Source organism: Ailuropoda melanoleuca, chromosome 16 (assembly GCF_002007445.2).
Source record: "Ailuropoda melanoleuca isolate Jingjing chromosome 16, ASM200744v2, whole genome shotgun sequence".
Classification (NCBI taxonomy): domain Eukaryota; kingdom Metazoa; phylum Chordata; class Mammalia; order Carnivora; family Ursidae; genus Ailuropoda; species Ailuropoda melanoleuca.
Window position 1 is genome coordinate 63,630,577 of NC_048233.1, and position 23,819 is coordinate 63,654,395.

Sequence of the window (23,819 nt, forward strand, 5' to 3'; positions counted from 1 at the left end):
CCAATAGGCTCCCTGCTGAGTGCAGATGCAGGGCTTGATTAGAGCTTATTTTCAAATTCAGACTTCAAGGGTTAAAAAAAAATTAAAAAGCAAACATTTTGTAAAATATAGAAAAGTAGAAAGAAGGAAAAAAAATCACCCATAATTTTATCATCTAAAGGCAAAATCACTGTTAATCATGTTGATATTTTTTTTGTTTTTCCCCCCTCAACATTTTATTTTGAAAAATTGCAAACTTACAAAAAAGTTGTAAAAAAAACAAAAACAGTGCAGGTTAACACTCATATACCCTTTACACAGATCTCCCAGGTTTTTTTGTTCGTTTGTTTTAAAGATTTATTTATTTGAAAAAAGGAGAGGGAGTGTGGTGGGGAGGGTTCAGTCTCACTACCCTGAGATCATGACCTGAGCCAAAATCAAGTGTCAGACGCCTAATCAGCTGAGCCACCCAGGCGCCTCCAGACACCGTGACATTTTAGCCTTAAATGTTTGAGCAGGTGTTTCCCAAGAATGTGGACTTTCTCCTATATATTCAAAAAACAGAGGCACCTGGCTGGTTCAGTAACTAGAGTGTGTGACTTTTGATCTCAGGGTTGTGAGTTCCAGCCCCACGTTGGGTGTAGAGATTACTTAAAAATAAAATCATGAGCAAGGGGGTACCTGGGTGGCTCAGATGTTAAGCGTCTGCCTTTGGCTGAGGTCAGGATCCCAGGGTCCTGGGATTGAGACCCGTGTTGGGCTCTCTGCTCAGCAGCCTGCTTGTGTGCTCGCTCATTTTCTCTGTCAAATAAATAAATAAAATCTTAAAAAATTAAATAAAAATCTTAAAAACAAAAAGCAGCCAGGACATTGAAGAAACTTAACACGAATATAATCCCGTTAACTAACATATAATTCATATTAACTTCCTTTAGTCTTTTGGGTGCTTATTTTTAAGATTTTTATTTATTCATGAGAGAGAGAGAGGCAGAGGCAGAGGGAGAAGCAGGCACCCTATGGGGCAGGGAGCCCTATGTGGGACTCGATCCCAGAATGCTGGGATCACGACCTGAGCCAAAGGCAGACACCTAATGGACTGAGCCACTCAGGCACCCGGGTGTTTATTTCTAAACACATATAATTGTGATCAAATTTATATAATTTTTTAAAAAAATAGGCTGCATACCTAACGTGGGGATTGTACCGTGACCCTGAGATCAGGGGTTGCATGCTGTACCGACTGAGCCAGCCAGGCGCCCCAAATTTATATAATTTTTATGATAATATTATCGACAAAGGATTGACATGGTGCTGCCTGAGAATTTGACTTTTGGTTAACTGCTTAGCTCTGTTTTTCCTGTAAATAGATAAAGGTGTTATGCATCAAAATGCTACCATGCAGCGTTGCTTATGGGGAAAGTGACCTCTGATTGGTAAATTGCATCTGGAGTAAAAGAAATGATAACTATAAAATGCTGGATGGTACATCACACTTTGGATGTCCTTTAGGGGAGTAGCTTTTATAACAGGTCATGTCCCTAGTGGAGACACGAGAAGCCATGCCGTGGAATTATTACAGAATATATTAGCATACACACACACACACACACACACACACACACAAATATGTCAGCCAGGTGGCCCCCACACGTCTGTCTGCTCTTGGCTGTTACTGTAACTTGCTGAAGAGGAATGCTTGGTGCTGCTTATTGGCCATCTGTGTGACTGGATGATGCCAGACGCGGGGCTTATGGTAGTCTCGTGAGTCCACATGTTCAGTTGAATCTAAGAAGTCTTCCTGGTGGGCATTGCAGGCCTGACTCTTTCTATAAACATTATACTCTAGGGGCGCCTGGGTGGCACAGCGGTTAAGCATCTGCCTTTGGCTCAGGGCGTGATCCCGGCGTTCTGGGATCGAGCCCCACATTAGGCTCCTGTGCTATGAGCCTGCTTCTTCCTCTCCCACTCCCCCTGCTTGTGTTCCCTCTCTCGCTGGCTGTCTCTATCTCTGTCAAGTAAATAAATAAAATCTTTAAAAAAAAAATTATACCCTAATCATTTCATTTTTTTTTAAATTGAAAATGTCGTTGGGATAATTGTATATTCATGTGGAGTTGTAAGAAATAATACAGTACGCTTTATCCAGTTTCCCCCAAAGCTAACATTTCACAAACCTATAGTGTATCACAACTAGAACATTGGCACTGATACAATCCAGGGACCTCACTTAGATGTTCAGTTTTACTTGGATGTGTTTGTGTGTATGTACATTAGTTTTTATATCATTTTGTCCCCTGTGGAAGTTTGTGTCTCCACCGCTGCATTCGAGCTCTTGGGCAGTTCCAACAACACAGCATCTCTTTTATAACCAACTTAGATTTTTTTTTAAAAACTCTCCGTAAGCATTTGCAATGGCTGCAAGATACTCATTTGCAGAGATATGGTTAACTATTACTCTGTTAAGATGGACAGTTAGAGTACATATAATTACTATTGAATCCTACCATGAACATCCTTGCACGTAAAACTTTTTTCTGTATTTTCGGTTATTTCTTAACTATAGGTTCTTAAATAGAATTACTGTGTCAGAGGATTGGAACAGTTTTAAGACTCTCATTGCATGTTACCAAGTTGCTTTCCAAAATTTCCTTTCCTTTTCAGCTTTTTTTTTTTCTTTTCTAAAGATTTTATTTATTTGAGAGTGAGAGAGAGAGCATAGCTGGGGGGAGCGTTGCAGAGGGAGAGGGAGAAGCAGGCTCCCTGCTGAGCAGGTAGCCCGGATGGACGGATGTAGGGCTTGGGATGGACAGATGTAGGGCTTGATCCCAGGATCCTGGGACCGGGACCTGAGCCATCCTTATTTTCAGCTTTCTTGATGTCATTATATAAGTATTTGGTTCATATAAAAATACTCTGCATTGTGAAGTTACCTCAGGGTTTAGAAAACATTGAAAAGACCTCCCCAAAAGGGGCTTCTGGCTGGTTCAGTCCATAGGATGTGCGACTCTCAATCAGAGTCATGGGTTCAAACCCCACGCTGGGTGTGGAGATTACTTAAAAATAAAATCTTATTGGGGCACCTGGGTGGTTCAGTCAGTTGGGCATCTGCCTTCAGCTCAGGTCATGATCCTGGGGTCGTGGGATTGAGCCTTCCACTGGGCTCCCTGCTCAGCAGGGAGTCTGCTTTTCCCTCTGCCCCTCACCCCGCTTGTGTTCTCTCTCTCTCTCTCTCTCAATCTCAAATAAATAAAATCTTTAAAAAAAAAATCTTAAAGAACAGAAAACACTGAAAACCTCCTAAAATGGATTTGTTCATTCATGCAACAAGCTCTTACTGAGCATTCTTACGTGCTGGGCATGGTGCTAGAGTTAGAAATAGTGAGAGCTGCTTTTTTTTTTTTTTTTAAAGATTTTATTTGTTTATTTGACAGAGAGACAGCCAGCAAGAGAGGGAACACAAGCAGGGGGAGTGGGAGAGGAAGAAGCAGGCTCCCAGCAGAGCAGGGAGCCCGATATGGGGCTTGATCCCAGGATCCTGGGATCATGCCCTGAGCCGAGGGCAGACACTTAATGACTGAGCCACCCAAGCGCCCCTAAGTGAGAGCTTCTAATAAGGCCAAGTGAGGAGTTCCTAGGAAGGGAGTCCTCTGAGGAGAAAGCTTGCAGCAAACTCAACCTAAACTCAAATTGCTATTGGTAAGAGAAGGGCCTGGGGAGCCCAGCAAAGTGGGAGTCCGTACTCCGTTGAAAGGGAGGCTGCTGATTGTGGCCATGATGGAATGTGGCCATGTTGTCAGATCTTCTGATTTCACCAGAGAGGCTGGAAATGGAGGTTTTTAAAAACACTTTGTGGGGCACCCGGGTGGCTCAGTTGTTAAGCGTCTGCCTTCGGCTCAGGGCGTGATCCCGGGGTCCTGGGATCAAGCCCTGCCTCGGGCTCCCTGCTCCGCTGGGAGCCTGCTTCTTCCTCTCCTACTCCCCCTGCTTGTGTTCCCTCTCTCACTGGCTGTCTCTCTCTCTCTGTCAAATAAATAAATGAAATCTTAAAAAAAAAAAAATAAAAACACTTTGTGGGCACAAACGTCTTCATGGGCTACGCCAGTCCATGGCTGCCAGTGGGCAGTTTCCAGCAGTCACTGGCCTGCAGGAGGTGGTTTTGGGGAATTGCTAATGAACGTTCAGAGGAGAGGCGGAATGTCCCCTGGAGAAGTGGGCTGTGCCATGTACTTGCGAGGTGGACGGGATGGCAGGGGAGAGGCCATGAATCGTTCTCGAACTGTGTGTCTTTTTTGTAATAAACTCGCCCACATGTAAGGTCATGGTATCATACAGCGTTCAGTCAATCCCAGAGGGCGTCAGGGAACTCAGAGGACATGTGACCCTGTTCTTCCTTCCTTGTGGGGCCACACCCAAGCCTGTACCTGGGTTCTCAGCTGCCTCCTGCAAGTAGGTCACTCAGCTCCCAGGCCCTGGAGAGAAAGGTTATGGTATGTGATAGGCGGCATTGGGGCATCCGGAGCATTGGGTCAGGTCTGCCCATTGGGCACATTCAGAGTGTGAACTTGCAGTTCTGCCACAAAACTAGAACAGAAAACGTGCCCTGAAACTAAGAGCCTGGGGGAAGAGAAGAGGAGAGAGTTCTTATTCTTTCTTCTCTAGGAAAGCGAATTAGCCTGTGTGAGAGTGGAGACCGGGTGGTCCACTCTCTGCCCTTGAACTTGGGTCCTGGCTGTCCTTCCTCTGTGGCTGCCAGGGGGGCTGATCCAGTGCCAAGGAACCAGTTCCTGCCTAGACAGGCAGTGGGGGAGCTGTGTTTGCTTGGAGGTAGGGCGTGGAGGAGTGGGGACAGAAGGCAGCTTAAAAATTTGCAGTCTTTTTAACTCGTTATTTAAATTTTTGTGTTTTCTAAATTTTTCTTTTTTGTTAAGGTTATTCGTTGCTTATTTTTTATTAAGTAATCTTTATGCTCAATGTGGGGCTCAAACTCACAACCCTAGGGTCAAGTGTCATATGCTCTACCGGCTGAGCCAGCCAGACGCACTTCTAAATTTCTTTTACTTAATCTACATGCTCATGATTTTCCAACTTGCCTTTTTTGAGATGAAAACCTCTCTCAAATCTGCTTCCCTCTTTCCTCTAAGACAGTGCTTACTTGACGCGTGCCCAGTTCTAAATGCTTCTCTCCCTTTTCTCTCAGGGCAATTTTTTCCGTGTTGGACCTAATGAAAGTGGACATGGCGAACTTTGCCGTCACTAGCATTAGGCCGCATCTCATGCAGCAGTCCGTGGAATACGAAAGGAAGAAGTTTCAACAGCTTTTGGAGAAGCAGCCAAGTACGTCTAATGCTTTGTGGTGTCCTGCACTGTTTTTCCATTTCAGGTCTGTAGCTGGTTGCACAACAAAAGAAAACTAAAATTTCTGTATGGGAGTGTTGACTAATTTCAAGACCGAAAAGCACAAGACTTGGGACTTGACAATTGACAAGCAAGAGAAACAGAAGTAGAATATAAGAATAGAAATTTAAAAGAACAAAGAAGGCCTAAGTTAAATAGGTTTTTAATGAAAACACCAGTTTGGGGTATATGCTTGGCCTTGACTTTTAAAACATGACAGACTTCTTGTGACTTTCACTTTCCCCTCTCTCGGAGGTACATGAAGAAATTTTACTTTGCCTCCTTTCTGTATGCAGAAAATCTTTCTGGTTTTATACCCAGAAAAAGTCTCATTTTCATAAGCCTCTCAGACGACTGCAGAACAGGGGACTATAGAACCGAAATCTGTGTTGCATTTCTAGGGTGCTTTTTTGAGGGGGTGCGTTTTTCATCAACAGCTGACGTTCTGGGTAAATTACAGTCTTTGGATCCCATTTATTTATTTTAAGATTTTATTAATTTATTTGAGAGAGACAGAGCAGAAGCAGGGGTGGGGCAGAGGAAGAGAGAGAAGCACACTCCCCACCAAGCAGGGGAGCCTGATACAGGACTCGATCTCAGGACCCTGAGATCATGACCTGAGCCAAAGACAGGTGCTAATCGACTGAGCCACCCAGGCACCCCTGGATCCAATTTATTATGAGTCCCATTTAGCCTCTAACTTGGGCTGTCCCGAGGTGAAAATGGCAGTCTCCGGATAGACTGTGTTGCCCGACCAGAAGTTACTGCAGCGCCCAGAGCAGGTGTTCATCCACCTGCGGACAGAGAAGGCCGAGATGGCCCGGGAGGGGTCAGGAGAACAGAGCAAAGAAACAATCCCAGATGAGGACTGGCTGCTGTTCCCACGGCGCGGGGCGTGTGCCCTGCCGTGTGCATTATCACAGATGGCCCTCACGCCGTAAGCCTACGAGGGGCGCTCTCTTCTTTAACCCCTTTTTACAGATGTGGACATCGACTTTGAGAAATTTTGACCCGAATGGATGGACCACCCAGTTCACTTTCTCAGCCAGTGTTGTACTGCCCCTCGGGAGGCATCCAGCCTGGCAGCTCCCCAGGCCGAGGAGCCTTAGTGGGAGAGTCAGGTGCCGGCAGCCAAGGGTGAGTGACGGAGCCGCTGCTGCGGGCCCTGAGCCAGTCAGCCTCCTACTTCCTCCTCACGTGTGCGAGCTGGTGGGCTGCGGAGCGTACCGCCTGCAGAAGGCTACGGGGACAGGACGGCTGGCCACCAGGATAGCAGTGCCACTAGTGTGTTGACACAGGGGCATCCTGCAGCCGTGGAGACTGGGCCCCGCCAGTGCCCTTGGCCGCGCACTTGGTGTGAAGGTGGCCTTGGCCGGCAGAGCCGCGGCCTGTTCTGGGCACCGTTGGAGGGATTTTCTGCTCCCGTCATGTGGGTGAAAACCTCATCTTTCTCTTGTGCCCCTCGGAATCCCTCCCTGGTGCATTTCTCAGCTTAGAAAAGGAGGGAGCACCTGCGGGCAGATGAAAGACACTCGAGACCTTCCCGACAGTGCTCCAGCCACTGCAGAAACCTCATCACAGGGGTGGCAGAGCTCCCCTCCCATGAGGCTGAAAGCAAACGAGCTTGATGGGAGACTCTGATCCAGCCAAGGAAAAGGCCTCATTTTCAGTGTGGAGGATGCTTTACACTGGGAGACTCATGCCAGTGTCTTCTCCTGTCTGTGGGCAAGAATGTTGGCGTCTCACTGAGCTGGAGTCCTCAGAGCCCCCAGCCTTGTCTCCTGCCGTGGTCGGGGTGGGAGCGAAGACCGTGGTTTGTTAACATCTGTAGGTGGCCAAGCCTGGCCACTGTGCTTTGTATTCCCTATCTCCTTTAATCCTCGGAACTGCCTATGACGTGGCATCGTCCATCTCTTTATAGTAGGAGTCTGATCATCCTCAGCTTGTAATGGGCAATACTGTGATTTAAACTGAGCTTTATTTGATTCCAAAGTCCGTCCTCTATATACACCACACCCTGGGGATCTTCCCTAAGTCATTCCGAGAAGCTGCCCTCCTGAGTGTCATAGTAATGTTCGCAGCCTTGTTTTTCACAGATTCCCTGGACTTTGTCACCCAGTGGCTGGAAGAAGCCGCAGATGACCTTATGAATCAGAAGTATAAAAATGCCCTGCCAGCTGGGGGAGGGGCCGCTGGCTCTGGGGACGGTCCCATGCCAAATCCCGTGGCTGTCCAGAATTATGCATACCTGAAGCTTCTGAAATGGGACCACCTCCAGAGACCTTTCCCTGAAGTAGGTGCTCCAGAGCAGGCGAACTGCTCATTTCTTTTTGTGCTGCAGAGCTTTTAAAAAATAATGGTTTTGTGATGATACGGTTCTCTTGCCAGAAAATTTCCCTTTTTATTTTATTTAATTTATTTATTTTTTAAAGATTTTATTTATTTATTCGACAGAGATAGAGACAGCCAGCGAGAGAGGGAACACAAGCAGGGGGAGTGGGAGAGGAATAAGCAGGCTCACAGCGGAGGAGCCTGATGTGGGGCTCGATCCCATAACGCCAGGATCATGCCCTGAGCCAAAGGCAGACGCTTAATCGACTGAGCCACCGAGGCGCCCCAGTACTCATTTTTTTCTAAGTTGTATTTTTTTACTCTCGAATATGCATAATACAAAATTTACCACCTTTTAAATGTTTTAAGTAGGTGCTACACCCAGCGTGGGTCTGTATGCACAAGCCCCGGGTCAGGAGTTGCATACTCCACCAAGTGAGCCAACCAGGTGCCCCGAAATTCACCATCTCTATGTGTGTATTTCAGGGCATTAAGGACGTTTCCATGGTTGGGCCAACGTCACCACCATCCTTCTCCAGAACTTTTCCATCTTCACAAATTCAAACTCCTTCAACACCTTTAAACACACCTCATGCCTCGCTCCTCCCTGCCCCTTGGCAACCACATTCTACTTTGTGTCCCTGGATCTGAGCACTCTGGGGGCCTCCTGTGAATGGAACCCTACAGTATTTGTCCTCTTGTGTCTGGCTTATCTCACTCGGCGGATTGTCTTCAAGGCTCCTCCATGTTGTGTGTGTCAGAATCTTCTTTATAAGGCTGAGCGATATTCCAGGGTCTGTCCCACGTTTTGTTGAGTCATTCATCAGTTGACAGACATTTGGGTTGTTTCCACGTTTTGGCTGTTGTGAATTGTGCTGCTCTGAACGTTTGCGGGTTTTGGTGGGGGCCCATGTTTGCGGTTCTTTTGGGTAAATACCTAGGCTGAGAGTTGCTGGGTCACGCGGTGACTGGAAGTTTCCTGCTCGGAGGAGCTGCCAGGCTGTCTTCCCGGAGCCGCCGAATCCCTTTCCCTTCCCCCAGCAGTGGATGGGCCTTCCCGTGTGTGCTGCTGAGCCGCTATCCTGTTTTTATACAACTTCGTTAAAACCATAACAGTGATGCTGCTTTTCGGTTTCATCTAAAAAATACTGCTTCCCATTCCATGGGGGCATAAAAACCCAACAACATAAAAGTTTTTCGCAATAAGTACTTCTAACTGCAGTGGTCCTTTAAGAAGACAAAGGATTTCCCCCATTTTGTCTGTAACCTGCGGGTTTGGCATGTAGACTGCCTCGTTTTTTGATGGCACTCAGGCTTTTTCTCTCTAGCCTCAGAGCCTGCTACTTCTCTAAATCTTTCTCCTCTAAGTTCCTTATTTTTCCTTTCAAGTTGCTGTAAGCCTAAGGCTTCACCCTTGCCTCTGAGTTCCCTGTTTCGTGCCAAAGGAGGCTCTCAAGAGGGTGTTGAATTAAGGGGGGAGGGTCGGGGAGGCTCCTTTACGAATACTAGCATATTCTCTCCGGAGGGCAGTTTGCAGCCCGACATTTCTTTTAAAATACCGCTGTGGGGTGTTTTCCGTTGGACACAGATGTCTACCCTCAGGATTGACCGTTGGAAATCTTTTGTATCCTAAACCCAAGTCCCGCACAAAGCCGGGGTGCTGCTGTGTAACCAAGTGAAGTCAAGGGGGAGGCTGAGTCTGGAAGCATCTCTGTTTAACAACAGAGGATCCTGAATCTTCGAAGATAGTTTTTGCTCCTTGAGAAGAATTCAAGGCTAAGACCCTAAGTTGTTAACGTCTTGATCTGCTGTGCCAGACTTTTATAGCAAGACTGGTCCTTAACATTTATTTGGCTCACCTGTAAAAACTCCCATTGGGAGGCGTATCTTGTCAGCCTTTCCAGTGTTCTTTCCCTCATCCCACGCGGGGCACTTTGGCCTGGTAGACACATGGGTGTCTAGCATGGGGGATGCAGGCGTGGAAATTCACTCACCGCTTTCTGGGTGGCTTTGGATTGTTTTCTGTCATTCTTCCTTTTTCTACTTCCATTTGTTTTTCATTTTCTTTATTCACTTGCTGATTCTTGAGCGCCTCCTTTGTGCTAGTTAGTGAGGGGGACGCCAAGGTGAATCACAATCACGTAGGCTCTCCCTTCAAGCAGCTTCTCCCCTCCTTCCCTCCAGGGCTCTGGCTGGGGCCACTGGCTGCCTGGTTTGCCCTGGACCTGGGGAGGGAGGTGTTCACAGGACTTGGGAGTTCCAGTTTTAAAGCCAGGATGGCCCCGGACAAACTGGCATGAGTTGGTCCCTCTAGCTCCCATCTCCTTACTCTTTCCTGTCTCCCAGCTATGGAGTGTTGGCTCTGCCGGCCCACTTTAGATCCATGGCCTTCCACCTTTAGGACGGCCATGGAGCGGGAATCCCCGTTTTGCACAGAGCTCGGGGCTGAAGGCATTTGCCTGAGGTCGTCCTGCGCTTCAGTGGCCTGCCGTTCTTAGTGTGCTCTGGGGCAGCCTCCCCAAGGAGAGGGGGTTCTGAAGGGAGGGCTGATTCGTGGCTAGGACGTTCTGAGGGAACCTGTGGAGGCACGTGTGCCCCCTGCTGGCCAGCGCATCTCCCGCTCAGGGACGATTTCTGTCGCATCTGTTACAGACCGTTCTGATGGACCAGGCTCGCTTCCAAGAGCTCCAGCTCCAGCTGGAGCAGCTCACCATCCTGGGAGCCGTGCTGCTGGTCACGTTCAGCATGGCAGCCCCGGGAATTTCCAGCCAGGCCGACTTTGCTGAGAAACTCAAGATGATCGTGAAGATTCTGCTGACAGACACGCATCTGCCGTAAGTGGCCCCTGTGGGATGGGTGGGAGGCAGCGGGTGGCGGAGGCAGACTGCAGTGGGGTCTCCCGGTGTGGGGAGACCCTGGGGCCGCTCTCTAGGAGCTGAGAGGAATCTTGCTCTCTGGTTTTTTTCACCCCGGCAGAACTGATTGGGGTTCATACGAACGGCGTTAGAGTCGCTTCTAGGGTCCGCGAGGCTCTAGGAGCATGGCTTTCACATGTTTAGGACCCAGACCCACAGGAAGAAATTCAGTTTCCGCTGTGGCCTGGTACACACTTCAAGCACACATGTAACTGAAATCAAAACGTCACAAAGTGAAACTTAACCCGAACTGTGCTTAGCACACATTCTTATAACTTAAAAAAAAAAAAAAGATACAGGTTGCTGCCCACTGAATTGCTGTCACAACATCCTAACAGTGTGGGCAGCACAGCCCTGGGGAGGGGTCCTCGAAGACGCGGGCAGCGTCCCCCTGAATCACCGGGCCGTCACCGGGCCGAGCTCTGTCCTCCGCCCTTTGCCCATTCCCCGCGGCCGTCGGGTGCCGCGTCTAAATGGGTCAGTTCATCGAGCAGCGTGAAGCCACACCTGTGCGAGGGCAGCGGCTCCGGTCAGGTTCATGGGTTCAAAGCATACAGGATGTTTTTAGGAGGAAACTCTACCTGACAAGGCCCAGTTCAGAGGCTTCCTTGAGGAGAAGGACCCCAGACATTTCTCATCCTTACAAGACGGAGGCATTTTAAGTGTGCCAGAGCCGGGGGTGGTGAGGGGCTGTGCACTTGGTGGGCTAGGTGGCGAGGGGTTTGCTGAGCTGATGCCCTTGCGCAGGGAAAGCCCTGGGCTGTCACCGAGGTCCCGGGTAAGGAGACCTGGTTGTCTCCTGCTTAAAGCTACTGATGCGGGGCCCTGTCCGGTGCTGGGGATCCACCCTGGCTCTCAGGTTGGCACAGAGCTGGGACCAGCAGTGAGTCCCCGGGCTCACACATTTGCTCCCATGACTTCTGCTGTACAGAGGGTTTAGGCCCAGAACAAAGGCCTTCTAGGAAGCCCACCAGCAGGAGGGCTCCCACAGACACTCCAGGAGAGTCCGAGGGCTCTGGAAAATCAAGGTGCTAATTTTCTTAACTTTGGGATTTCAGTGTTATTTATTCTTTTATAGTAGTTAATACATTCCCATATTTCACAAATCAGAAGGGACAGAAGGGTGTCCAATGAAAAGTTTCTCTCGCACGCCTGCCCCACAGCTCCCTGATTCTGGGTCCTTGCCTACTACTCCAGTGGGATTCAAGATACTCGTAAGCCAATTTCAGGCTCATTTCAGCACATAGATGCTGCAAGAAGTTGGTTTTGGGGTTGTTAGTGCTGGTATAGTCTGAGCCCTCCCCTTCCCAGTGTCCTTTCTAGTAGAGAGAGACTCCTGAGTCAGATGTCCACAGCCTGAAAGGTTGGGGGTAGGGAAGAGAGTCCTAGATTTTGTCTTTGAACATGTCGGTCTGTGAATGGACTCAGATCGTGACTTTTATCGGGGCCTGGGCCCCTGCTTGGCTTGAGCTGGGTGGATGTGCACTTTACTTACGGGCTCTTTCCTCCCTGCCTTCTCCTTTCCTTTCTGTACTCAAGCTCCTTCCATCTGAAGGACGCCCTGACTACCATCGGGGAGAAGGTCTGCCTGGAGGTGAGCAGCTGCCTTGCCCTGTGTGGACTCACCCCCTTCACCACGGAAAAGGAGGCGGTGCTCAAGGGCCAGATCCAGGCTGTGGCCAGTCCTGACGACCCCATCCGCAGGATCATGGGTACGTTTGTGGGGAAGACGGACAGCAGGGATGTGCCCTTGGCGGGGCTGGCAGACCAGAGCCTCTGAAGAAATCTGGAAGGTTTTGATTGGTTATGAGTGCTGATGAGTGAGGAGAGAGTGAGTAATCACCACCAGACCGTGAGGACGACCCAAAGTTCTGGGCAGGCGACCGGGCAGCCATTGTTGTTCTCAGGGCTCTGACTTTGGAATCACAGGCTTTGTTCAGAACCCTGCTCCAGCGCTGTGAGGTCATAGAAAATATAGGGATTGGTCTCTGCCCTGGTTCCTAGCACCGAGCTCCTAAAATTCTTGTAATTTCCTAAGTGATAAGAGCGCTAAGAGCATCTTTTGTTCTAAGATTGCTCTTTGACCTGGATCCTGACACAGAGCTCTTAAATCCTTTGGAATTTCCTGGGTGATAGGAGTGTCTTTTGTTCTAATGAGGCGACTCTGGATGGGCTCTGAAAGACCAAGCCATGATGAGAAGCCTGGAATTTTCAGCAACCCCCCCCCCCATTCTCCAAGAGAGGAGAGAGGGGCTGGAAATGGCTATGATGAAACCACAGTAAATATCCCAGAAGTACAGGGTTTGGGGAGCTCCTGGGTTATCCGGATAATGGGAGGGTGAGGTTCCCCAACTCCGCAGAAGCTCCTGCCCTCGGGACTCTCCCAGACCTCACGCTGTGTGTCTCCTGTTCTGCTTTTCATCTGTATCCAAATTCTTTATTATGTGATAAGCTAGTCAACATACGTGTTTCCCTGAGTTCTGTGAGCTGTTCTAGCCAATCAAAATCCAAAGGAGAGGAGGTCATGGGACCCTCCAGTTTGTAGCTGTGGGTGTCCTGGGGCCCTACTACTTGCAGTTGGCTTCTGAAATGGGGGTGGAGGGGCAGCCTCGTGGGGCTGAGCCTCTGACCTGTGGGATGTGACACTTCCTCCAGGTAGTGTCAGAATGGAGTACGATAGTAGGTCACCCCGCCGATGTCGCAGAGAGGCGCGTGGGGTGGGGAGCCCCTGCCCTTGCCCACATCTGGTGCTGGCGTGTTTGGGATGTGTGGTGTGAGCGAGGGAGGAGCCGGGGTTTTCTTCACAAGCACCTGCTGTGTGGCTTGAGCAGGTGACCGGATGCTCGAGCTTCCTCGTCTCTAAAAGGGATAATACTGGCAACCCTACACAGTAGCTGGGAGGACCGCCCCGCGTGAGGTCCATGGACTGCCTATCAGAGTATCGGCAGCCCATCGCACGTACTCACCGGAGAGGAGCTGTTACTAAGAAGACTGTGCTAGCCGTTACCCTTCATCATCCCAGCCATCGCATACGGAACATTCTGTTTGCTGGTTGATCGAGAAATACATTGTGTTCATCTAATTTTGGGGCGCCTGGCTGGCTCAGAGCACATGACTCTTGATCTCGGCCTTGTGAGTTCAAGCCCCACGTTGGGTATAGCGATCACTTAAAAATAAAATCTTTAAGAAAATTTTTCATCTGGGGCGCCTGGGTGGCTCAGTCGGTTAAGCGTCAGACTCTTGATTTTGGCTCAGGTCATGATCTCAGGGTTGTGGGATTGAGCCCTGAGCTGGGCCCCACACTCAGCGGGAAGTCTGCTTGAGATTCTGTCTCTCCTCTCCCTCTGCCTCTCTGCCAATTTGTACTTGCTCGCTCATTCTCTCAAATAAATCTTTAAAACATTTTTTTCATCTAATTTTAAAAACTCCTGTTTCTCTTTAGTGTAATTTAATTTTGGAATCATTCTTTAGCTTCTTTATGAAACTAAATAGGTGTTCAACATATAAATAATGACTGGTTAGCAGGCTCAAGCAAAAGCTGAGCGATCTGAGGTTATCCGATTTCAGGTGGGAGTACATAGAGGCTGAACCAGTGACTTGCGCCTGCTTCTAATACTCTGACTTCCTTTTTATCCTTAAGTAATATTTTATGGAAAAAGTTACAGGGATCAACAGTTTTTTAAAAATCACTTCACCCCAGCCCTGCATCGGTCACGATATCATCTGTGGGTCACTCAGGGGGAGCCTCTTGCAGATAGAAGGACCATCAAGATTAATATTAGTGACTTTGGTAGAGATTCAGGGAAGTGCAGTGCATAGACCCCCGGCTAGCAAGCGGCTCCGTGTCCTGCCATGTTGGGTGTTGAGTAACAGCTGGTTACAGACCTGGGGGATAAAGACCAGCTCTGGGGTAGGAATGATACGAGGATCTCCAGTTCTGCATGAGGCTTCCAGCTGTGAGAACCATAGAAAACCAAACTAACTTGGGAACAGGGGTGACGGGACCCATCTGGTCAGCAGTTGCTTTGTCACTGTGTATTGGGGTCCGAAGGGTGTAGGTCATTTGCACCTGAGAGGGTCCCACAGGGCAGGCAGTGGGCATGCAGTTTGAAAGAACCCGGTGAATATAAATGCCCCTATTGCTTTTGTAAGAAAACCTGCGAGAAGTGTGGCTTGCACGCTCGTTTGGTTGATGAGGACAGCGCAAAAGCGTCAGAGAGAGGAGTGGCTTAAACATCAACTGAGGGATGCCTGGGTGGCTCGGTTAGGCGTCTCCCTTCGGCTCAGGTCATGATCCCAGGATCCTAGGGTCGAGTCCCATGTCGGGCTCGTTGCTGGCGGGGAGCCTGCTTCTCCCTCTGCCTGCTGCTCCCCCTGCTTGTGCTCATGCTCTCTCGCACTCTCTTTCTCTCTCTGACAAATAAAATCTTAAAAAAAAAAAAAATCAACCTAAATTATTCCTCAGAGTAGCACAAGTTTGCAGATGCCCACAGCTCCGTGACCTTCCACTGGGGGCGTTCTTACATGTGGGCTTGGTGGGAGAAGCTCACAGACCCACAATGCTGGAATCTTTCTTTTTCTCTTTCCAGTTTTGAATTTATAATTCCTGCTTTATCTTCCCCCCCCCCCGCCCCACTTTCTGTGTGCTCTTCAGCAACAGCTCATGGTGGTCTCAGTGTGTCTTTCTCCTCAGGTAGCGGAACCTGTTAACACTTGAGTCTCATTTTATTGATTCATGCATTTATTCTCCCTTTCCAAATGTATTTTGAGCTTCTCCTGGGGCCACGTCTCCTGTCAGGCCATGTGCTGAGTGCTGGGGAGGAATGACGAACAAGTGTGCTTCTGCCCTCAAGAAACGAACCATCTAGAGCGGGAGAGGAAATGTTCCAAACGGGCTGAATGTTCGAAGTGCACAGTGCTGTGGGTGCCCAGTCTAGGGCCTGGGCAGGGAAGACTTTCCCGGAAAAGGGATGTTTAAGCTAAAAAGTGAAGCGTAATCAGAAGTGTGCAAAGTCACCCTGAATAAGAAACAACCAACTGCTTTCTTTTCTATCACAGATTCCCGAATCCTGATCTTCTTAGAAAGCTACCTTGCCTCAGGTCATCAGAAGCCATTGCCCACGGTACCTGGGGGATTGGGTCCAGTTCAGAAAGAGCTGGAGGAAGTTGCCATTAAATTTGTCCGCCTGGTCAACTATAACAAGATGGTCTTCAGTCCCTACTACGACGCCATCCTCAGTAAGATCCTTGTCCGGTCCTAACACGCATGCGTTCTGCGGCCGCAGCAGTATTAGCCTCTTGACGCAATACCTATTCTCAGCTCTAGTGTTGCTTTGGAAACTGGCTCTGTAGTACATTCCTCTGTAACAGCCCTGATTCCAAAAGGAAGAATATTGTGTATCACTGTTGAAAAGAGTTGTTGAAAAAGGCACTGAATTCTATTTTGAAGGTTTGTATTTATGAGTGCAAGTTTACAAATCGAGAAGCTTCTTGTTCTCTTAAGTTTGAGGTAGCACTCCGCTTTGAAACGGTTGACTGCCGTGTGTCTCCACCCGACTCTGTCCCGATTATAGCTGCCTTGTCTTTCCCAGGGGGCTGGGGCCTCTCCTCCGCCGCTGGGTAGTTTTTCTTTCAGACGCCAAGAGGATCTGCCAGCCACCCCAGGATGAGAGACCACGGCATGACGGCATGACGGCATGACCGTGTTGAGACTCCTGCCCCTCCCCGCACCAACCCTCCCTCTTGCCTCCAGCTGTTGTGTGTAGAAGGGCTATACCTAGTCTTACCGTCTCCCCCCACCCCCATTGATTGCTTTCTCCTTGCCGGGCCCAGCCAGAGCCCCGGAGCCCTTTTGTTCTAGAGGGGAGTTTATTGATTTTAAAAAGCTTATTCTTTTATACAGAATTGTTCGTGAGCCTGGATGATAGCAGGTATGACTTTTCGGATCTAGAGAAAGGAAATTCTTTGACTTTTAAGCTTTGAAAGTTAAGGAGGAAATATTTTTTTAAACAGTATAAATGTTGGTATAATTTAAAAGACAGATGTCTGGAGTTTTTACTGAAAAATTCACTGATACGATACACAGATGTATTGATTGGATTTGAATTTCAGAAATAGATTTTAGTGTTTTCAGATAAAACAGTATAGTGTAAGCTCACTTATTTCTTGGATAAGGAAGTCATAGAAAATGCCTGGTTTTGGAGCAGTATTTTTTGAGGAACTTCAGTGACTGGAATTCCTGACATATCCTGTGGCTGAAAGGGTAGCTGGGGTCTCACAGATGACCCACTCTGTTAAAAAAACAAAAAAAAGAAAAGAAAAAAGTGAAAGGTGTGCGTGCGTGCGTGTGTGTGTTTTAGACAGGGACATTGTATTAGAAGCGGAGCGTGCAGCCGGGAGTGAACTCCAAGTGCGGGAACTGCACCAGGCAAAGTAATGCAAGGGATCCCTTACAGCAGTGAGGGGTGCGGTGGGGTGGGGGGCCGGTGAGGTGGCCGCCCCCAGAGGAACACTCGTTCTGTAGACTGTCGAGTGGTACCAAGCTTCAGAAGAGGGTACGGTTATGTTGGGGGGGGTTGTGATTTCTCCAAATACAAGCTACAAACTCTGTTCTCACGGTGTTTTCTACTTGCAGTCAGAAACGTATGCTGCATTATGTGGTCAGAAGTCCTATCATTAAAGTTTACACTCAAGGACGCATCTTCCCTGATTTCATTGGGAGGGAATAAAAGTTCAATAAGCAGAACTTTTAAAGGACAAAATCACATGTTTTATAGTGTCTTCAAATGAGGTCACTTCTAGAATTGTTCCTGGAGGTGAGGTTGCTCTGTGGCCGGCAACAGGGTTGCTTGTTGGTCGTGTGGTACCTCCCACCCCAGGCTGAGAAGCCCGAGCACTCTTTGAGTAGGCTCCATGCCCAGCTCGGGGCTTGAACTCACAACCCCGGAATCAGGAGTCACAGGCTTTACTGACTGAGCCTCCAGCCCCCACCCCCCCAACCCTTTTGCCTGCCTCAGCCTCCAAGTGTTTGGGGTTTAGTCCCGCACTGCCAAGGATGAAGGAAGGGGAGGAGCTTTACCCCCTAATACACGGGGTGGGTCAGCACTTCCTGTAGTCATTCTTTCTAAATCTTACAAATTCTCCTTTTTTGCCTTCTTTTCTAGGGGTTAGCTTCTTACAAGATTTTTTTTTTTTTTTTTTTTGCCCCTCATGGGTTCCTAAATTCACAGAATTAAGTTTGTGCCATTTGAAATCTTGATGCGTATTTTATAGGGACCCGCGCGGACTCTCATGCCCCCTGCAGCCCCCCCCAATTGTCCGCTGGTGGAGTTCTCCAAGTGGCAGAGCCAAGAATGAAGGAGGCAAAGCTCAGAATCACAATATTCATATTGAATTGTGTTGTTCTTTGAAGATAAGTGAGCTATTTTCTTCCTGGAATCTCATAGGATTGTCACTAAGGGGCAGGAAGATTCATTTAGTCCCTCAGGAAATGCTTGTTGAGCGTCTCTTTGTAATCTCCCCCCCCCCCCCCCCCCCCCCCCCCCCCCCCCCCCNCCCCCCCCCGCCCCCACGCTCTCTCCAAGGTATGTATCGTCTGGAGCAGAAATTATCCTTCAGAATTGAACTGGTTCTATAGAATGCATTCTGATTGGATTTGACATGATTTTCTAACAGGTTTGTGGAAACAAGCGTCTTTTAGGAAAGTCTAGGTTTATGGGGCGGTAGTACCTTGCTGTGGATGGAACTGCGTGCCTTGGGCGCTCGGTCCATCATAGCAGGAGTGTTCTATTTATCGGATGGTCTCGTCTGGACTGAATGACTGCCTGGAGCAGTAACTGCTGCGTTGTCAGCTCTTGGTGGGGTGGATAGATTCTCAGCCTAGATGTTTTTCTGAAAAATCTGATTACGTTTAGAGCAAGCTGTACAGTGCGACTGTTTACGTGACTGTCTAGCCCGACTATAAGAATACTTCAGGTCAAGGTGTCTTACTGATGAAATGCAGTAGGCAGGTGCCTACGGGCTCTTCTGAGGAAAAGTCACGGCGACATCTGACACAGCAGGCATGTCACGTGCACGTACTGGCTGACGATTGATGGGTTATTCAGTCCTGCTTTTGTGGAGGCGCTTATGTCATGTCTCTAAAACCGATTCCTGGGAATAAAGTGGTGTTGCTGCCACCCCCTTTCCTGCTGAGGTACAAAGGAATAGGTGTTTGCTGCTTGATTCCTGGGGACTTTTGGCATGCTGTGGTTTCTGTGTAGAACGTTTGTATTTCTTTTCATTTTGAGGCCGGTGGTAGAGTGGAAAGACTGGGAGCCGTCCAGAAACCAGCGTTCTGACCCCATTTCTGTTATGTACTAATTGGGGCAAATCAGGACCTCTTCCCAGCAATGCAAAATGAAAGGACTTGGTCTTTAAACTGCTTTCCAACCCTGACGTTCTGTGCCGTGACTCACTGGAGTAACTTGAGCACACAGCGGCAGGACCGTGCGCAAAGCTCCTGATTTAGAGACGGTCTGGGTCGGAGTCTTTCCTCTGTTGCCTTCCGACTGCTTGTGTGATATTGGGCCAGCCGTCCGCCGTCCCTTGGGCCCCAGCAGTTTCATCTGCAAAACGGGGAAACGACTCACTCACATGGTGAGGATTATATTTGATAATTGATATTAGAATGCTCTGTACATGGGCAAGGACTATAATCGCCTTGTTAACAACCGAGGAGAGCATGTAACCCTGTCCCTGTAGGTGTCCCTGCGTCTGCGCCCAGCCTCCCTTCAGTCCGCGCATTCCATGGGCTGGACGGAAGGTGGGCTGGACCGAAGGGTTTCCTCCTGTCGCAGCCTCATGCTTTCTTCCGTCATTTCTTCTGTGCCAGAGCTGCAGTCTTCCCTTTGTTCCTCCCCCCGCTTCCACCCCCCAGCCCGCCCCGCTCTCGCCTCTGTGTTATTCGAACTAAGTGCATGAGTGAATGAATGAAGGATGGCAGATGACGGGCTGTGAAACCCCTGTTTAAAGGCACTCATCTCACTGAACACGTGATCTAAATAAAGAACCACATGATGTTTGCCGTTGTGTCTTTATAGTGGATTTTGTATCCTGTAACCATTTTGTTGGCAGTGCTCAGAACAACTTCGTAGCAGCTCAGTAAGCTCATTTAGTCTGTCAAATGCTCACTGATCCTTTGCCAAATAGCTAGAGCCCCAGAAAGTGTCTGGAAGCTAAATGGGCAGGATTCAGTTGCACCTGGTCCCCTGCGGGCTTCTGTTTCTATTGCCTTCAGAACCTGAGAACCAGGACTCGTCTGTAGGCCTGGTGTAGGTTTGAAGTCAGATGTGTCTGGAGTTAGGGGCACTAGTCCCATTTCACCATCTTTACGTTCATCTGAACTGGACACAACGGTTTAAGAGTAACTTCTGACTTAAGAACAACCCTAGAATTGAAGAAGCACCTTCCTTCCTTTTTCATTCCTGCCGCCTCTGCTTTCCGAAGTGCTGTCTTCGTTGTGCTCAAAGCAGAACTCTGGTCGGGGCTCAGGGAAGAAAATTTAGAAAATGGACGAATTGTTTTTCTTGACTTTTATTCCCAAAGCTTGGTAAGCTAGCCCTTTTGTTGAATATGTAAGATTTTACTTAGATCAGGAACATGGTTCCTGAGTTTTGTTACTTTGTATAAATGATCTGTCAGGACTTCTGAAATTTTTATTAAATAGAACTTGACTTAAAAAAATAATAATAAATAGAACTTCACTTGCTGAGTGTCAGGTAAGAGGACTACTGACGTTAATGAAGTTGCTTTGGAAATTGAAATGTAAAAAACAAATTTATGAACATGGTAATTATGCTTTTACTGTCATGTAAAGGAACTCTTGGTTTAAGCACAGGCCAATAGAGGGTTATAAAATCACCAAATAAATTCATAATTATTGACCAAGGTTAATATGCTGACAAAAGTGTATTTTTTCATTCTTTTCTAATGGTACAAATTTGGTTGTTGAGTTTAACATTTACTAGGTAGCTACAACCTTTTACTTTACTTGGTGTGGCAGTACAGATAAAACCTCTTACTTGAAATTCAGTGCTAAAGGCTAGAGTTTGACTGGTTTTGTTCAGGAAGGACTTAGAGTCCTTACATCTTACTGGGTTCTAGAATTCTCTAGAAAATGTCATTGCTTTTATTAAAAGGAAAAATATGGATGTCTTTTGGAAATTTCTGGGTCTAGCACTATGGACATAGGCGAGTTCCTGGACAAGTGGGACTGGCTGTATGAGCGTCTGCACATTAGAGTTCTAAAAGTTCACATTTCTAACATCGTGCTACTTAACTGTGTCTGCAAAATGATCAAATACTCAGAATCATGTTAAAATCTAAAAATTCATATATGTATAGCAGAACAATAGAAAATGGTTTCTCCTAACAAATAATCCTTTTTGTGTTTAAAGATCAAATATCATCCAGGGGGGAAACATCTTAGAAATAAGTGCAGTAGAACAATTATAATACCCCCGTGGCTGCTCAGCGGCACTTTTCACCCAGCTAGGCGCGTGCGTGTTTTCTCTGTATTATGATGCTAAAAAAATCATTTTTCATGCATTCATGTAGCTTTGTTTTGTCGCTCATGCAGACATTATTACAGATCATTACAGGCATTTGAAGCCATTTGTCTTTAAACACTGCCCCAAGATAGCGCTTCAGGAGAGATTCTGTACCTCTGTATTTTAACGCCTGTGAGGCTACTTGGTACTACTTATGCCTTTCAGATTGTTTTGGTGACAACCATATTAAAAAAAAAAAACAACAAAACTACACAGCTTGAAAACGATACTTGAGAGGATAACAAAATCTGAATTAGAGGTAGCTAACTTTGTTTATAGGCAATTTTAGCTTTAATGGGAAAATACGGGAGACATATGCTTATGAATTATGTAAATATTACCTGGCTACATATAAGCTTATATGCAAGAAAAGGATTCGAGATAACGTCTTTTCCATTACAAGCAAGAGTTTTGTAGAAATATTTGAAGCCGATTTTAAAATGTTTTTTAATCATTTTTGAATTCAAACTCTAAATTGCATACCCAATATGTAAGAGTTCTTTATAACTGTAATACTTTTCCTTTTTTTTTTTTTTCTTTCTTCCTTTTAGCTTTTATTCTGAATCATAGCCCTCAGGCTCAACTAGTTTTCTGTCTAGTAGTATTTCTAGAAACAAGTCAAGGGGAGGTAATGTTGCTGACAAAGCGCGAAACCCCGCTCTCGGGACTTACCATTTACCGCTGTCTGCGCACAGCTCCTAGAGAACGTGCTCCTGAGCGCTGAGCGCCTTCTGAAATGTGTGTGAGAGAAGACAGTGGGTGGTTAAAGGGATCCCCACACATTGCTTTCAAGAGACACGAAAGGTGATATATCTGCCTCAGATTAATTGGGGGAAAATACATTCATATTTGAGGATTTCTAAAATGTTTAATTTGCCTCTTAAAATTAGATCCCTCTGTTTTCGGTTAGTACTGAGACCAGGAGAGGACAAGTCGGTAATTGTACATACAGTAAATACAAGATGACTTTTCTTTTTATTGGCATTTATTTTTAAATGGTATTGGCTGCATAAAGTAAGTAGCTATTTTAAATAAATTCTGAATGGAAGCAGCAGGAGGCATGACATTTTTGAGATCTTTCTTTTTATTTTTTTTAAAGGATTGTTTTAAAATTTTAAACTACAAAACCGATTCCATACATTCTGCCATAAATAAAAACAAACAATAAGGCAGGACTCTACATAAGCAAACTGAGAACTGTTTTCAGAAAATGTGATAAAATGCTTTACAATCATAAGCCATCCAGTTTTTAAAATAAAACTGTTGAAAACTCACAGATCTTCAAGCGGCACATACAGGACACCCTTGAAGAGGGAACAAAATGTGGTTCTGCCATTTTGTGCTGTTCTCACATTTTTGAAAACCTAGTTTTGCTTAGAGCACAGGTCTGTTCCATATTCTAAAATTCACACAGGTTGGTTTTTTTCTCAAGAACCATATGATAGAGGCACCAATGACAATACAACTTTGTTTCCAAGAACCTTGTAACAAAGCATTGTCTCTTCTTTTAAACATATGACTTAAGAGGCAAAAAGGAATCCTGGAGAAGTTTTTTTCCAGAGGCAGCTTGGAGCCCGCTTCACCGAATCCGCTTCTGCTGCCGCGCTCTGTAGATGTCATGGACAGGGGGTACGACCGCTCCCTTTTCTTCATCGTCATCGGAATCCTCATTGGGCCTCTTGACCGCCTTGGTGAGTACGGCATTGCTCTCCACCGGCCCGTTCCCCTCCACGGCCAGCTCCGGGGCGCCCCCCGTGATGATCCGCACAGCTTCCTCCACAGCTGCGCAAAGCACACGGAAAGGACTGTCGGGGGGTGCTGCCGAGTCCGCTCCGGGGAGAGACTCTGCACGCGCATTTGGGACACCTCGCGGCTGATTTCAGAGCCTACTGTTTGGCAGGGCAAGGGAGGGCAGTAGTGATACTACATTATTAAAGGAAAAGACAAAAGCGGGTCTTAAAATGACTTTCAGAAGCCCCGTGTACTAGTGCGTGTTGCCACGAACAGAAAAGATCCGCTCTTGTGGTTTTACTCAGTGGCGTTAGAATGTGAACGAGCCTCTCTGTAGCAGAGAGGGTTTGATCACCCTGAGGTCTCACTGTACTGCGGGATGGCTGGCTGGATTTGGAAACTTCAGTGGCAAAGAAGAATAATCTCCTGCCTACGAGACCGAGTGAATTCGGCCCTAAAGCGCAGCTTTCGTCACTTACTATTTGGTATCTTGCATCTTCGGAAAATTTCCATCAGTTCATCCACTTGTACAAAAGGACCCTATTTTGACACAAAAAATTTTAATCCCCAATAATCTGACAGGTTAAAATCACACTACTTTACATTTTCCATGAGACAAGAAAAAGCACACGATTATTATAACCCCCAGTGCAAGTATTACCCAGAAACTAATAGTAAACAAACCTGGAAGCAGATGGGAGGAGGGAGCAGTTTCATTAGAACGACGGCTGCAGGCGGCACTGGGAACACGCCCCCAGGAACAGGGTGTAAGCCGGGAGCTGTGACACAAGGAGAAGGAGGAATCAGGATGGAAGAATTTCTAGACAGAGCTAAAATAAATCAGAAGTAATTTATACAGAGCATTCTAGGTCTGTGTTGC

General features: G+C 47.3%; 2 protein-coding genes across 11 annotated transcripts in view; one reads left to right on the plus strand and one right to left on the minus strand.

Moving 5' to 3' along the window:
• Positions 1–22,734, plus strand: part of TCP11L1 (t-complex 11 like 1) — a 38,298-nt gene extending 15,564 nt beyond the window's left edge. For 7 of the 9 annotated variants that reach the window (XM_019797799.2, XM_034646040.1, XM_019797800.2 and 4 more), the window contains 6 exons: positions 5,177–5,313; positions 7,470–7,666; positions 10,357–10,538; positions 12,159–12,331; positions 15,678–15,857; positions 21,760–22,734. In XM_019797799.2, the coding sequence (XP_019653358.1) occupies positions 5,177–5,313; positions 7,470–7,666; positions 10,357–10,538; positions 12,159–12,331; positions 15,678–15,857; positions 21,760–21,932 (1,042 nt within the window). In that variant the 3' untranslated portion in view covers positions 21,933–22,734. Of the gene's footprint in view, positions 1–5,176; positions 5,314–7,469; positions 7,667–10,356; positions 10,539–12,158; positions 12,332–15,677; positions 18,167–21,759 lie in introns of those variants that run through there. The other 2 variants (XM_034646036.1, XM_034646037.1) reach the window with 2 other exon arrangements.
• CSTF3 (cleavage stimulation factor subunit 3) overlaps positions 22,176–23,819 on the minus strand; it is a 67,309-nt gene continuing 65,665 nt past the window's right edge. The window contains exons 19-21 of one of the 2 annotated variants that reach the window (XM_034646034.1): positions 23,624–23,718; positions 23,419–23,479; positions 22,176–23,097 (exon numbers count right to left, since the gene is read on the minus strand). In XM_034646034.1, the coding sequence (XP_034501925.1) occupies positions 22,583–23,097; positions 23,419–23,479; positions 23,624–23,718 (671 nt within the window). In that variant the 3' untranslated portion in view covers positions 22,176–22,582. The remainder of the gene's footprint in view (positions 23,098–23,418; positions 23,480–23,623; positions 23,719–23,819) is intronic. The other variant, XM_011222754.3, reaches the window with a different exon arrangement.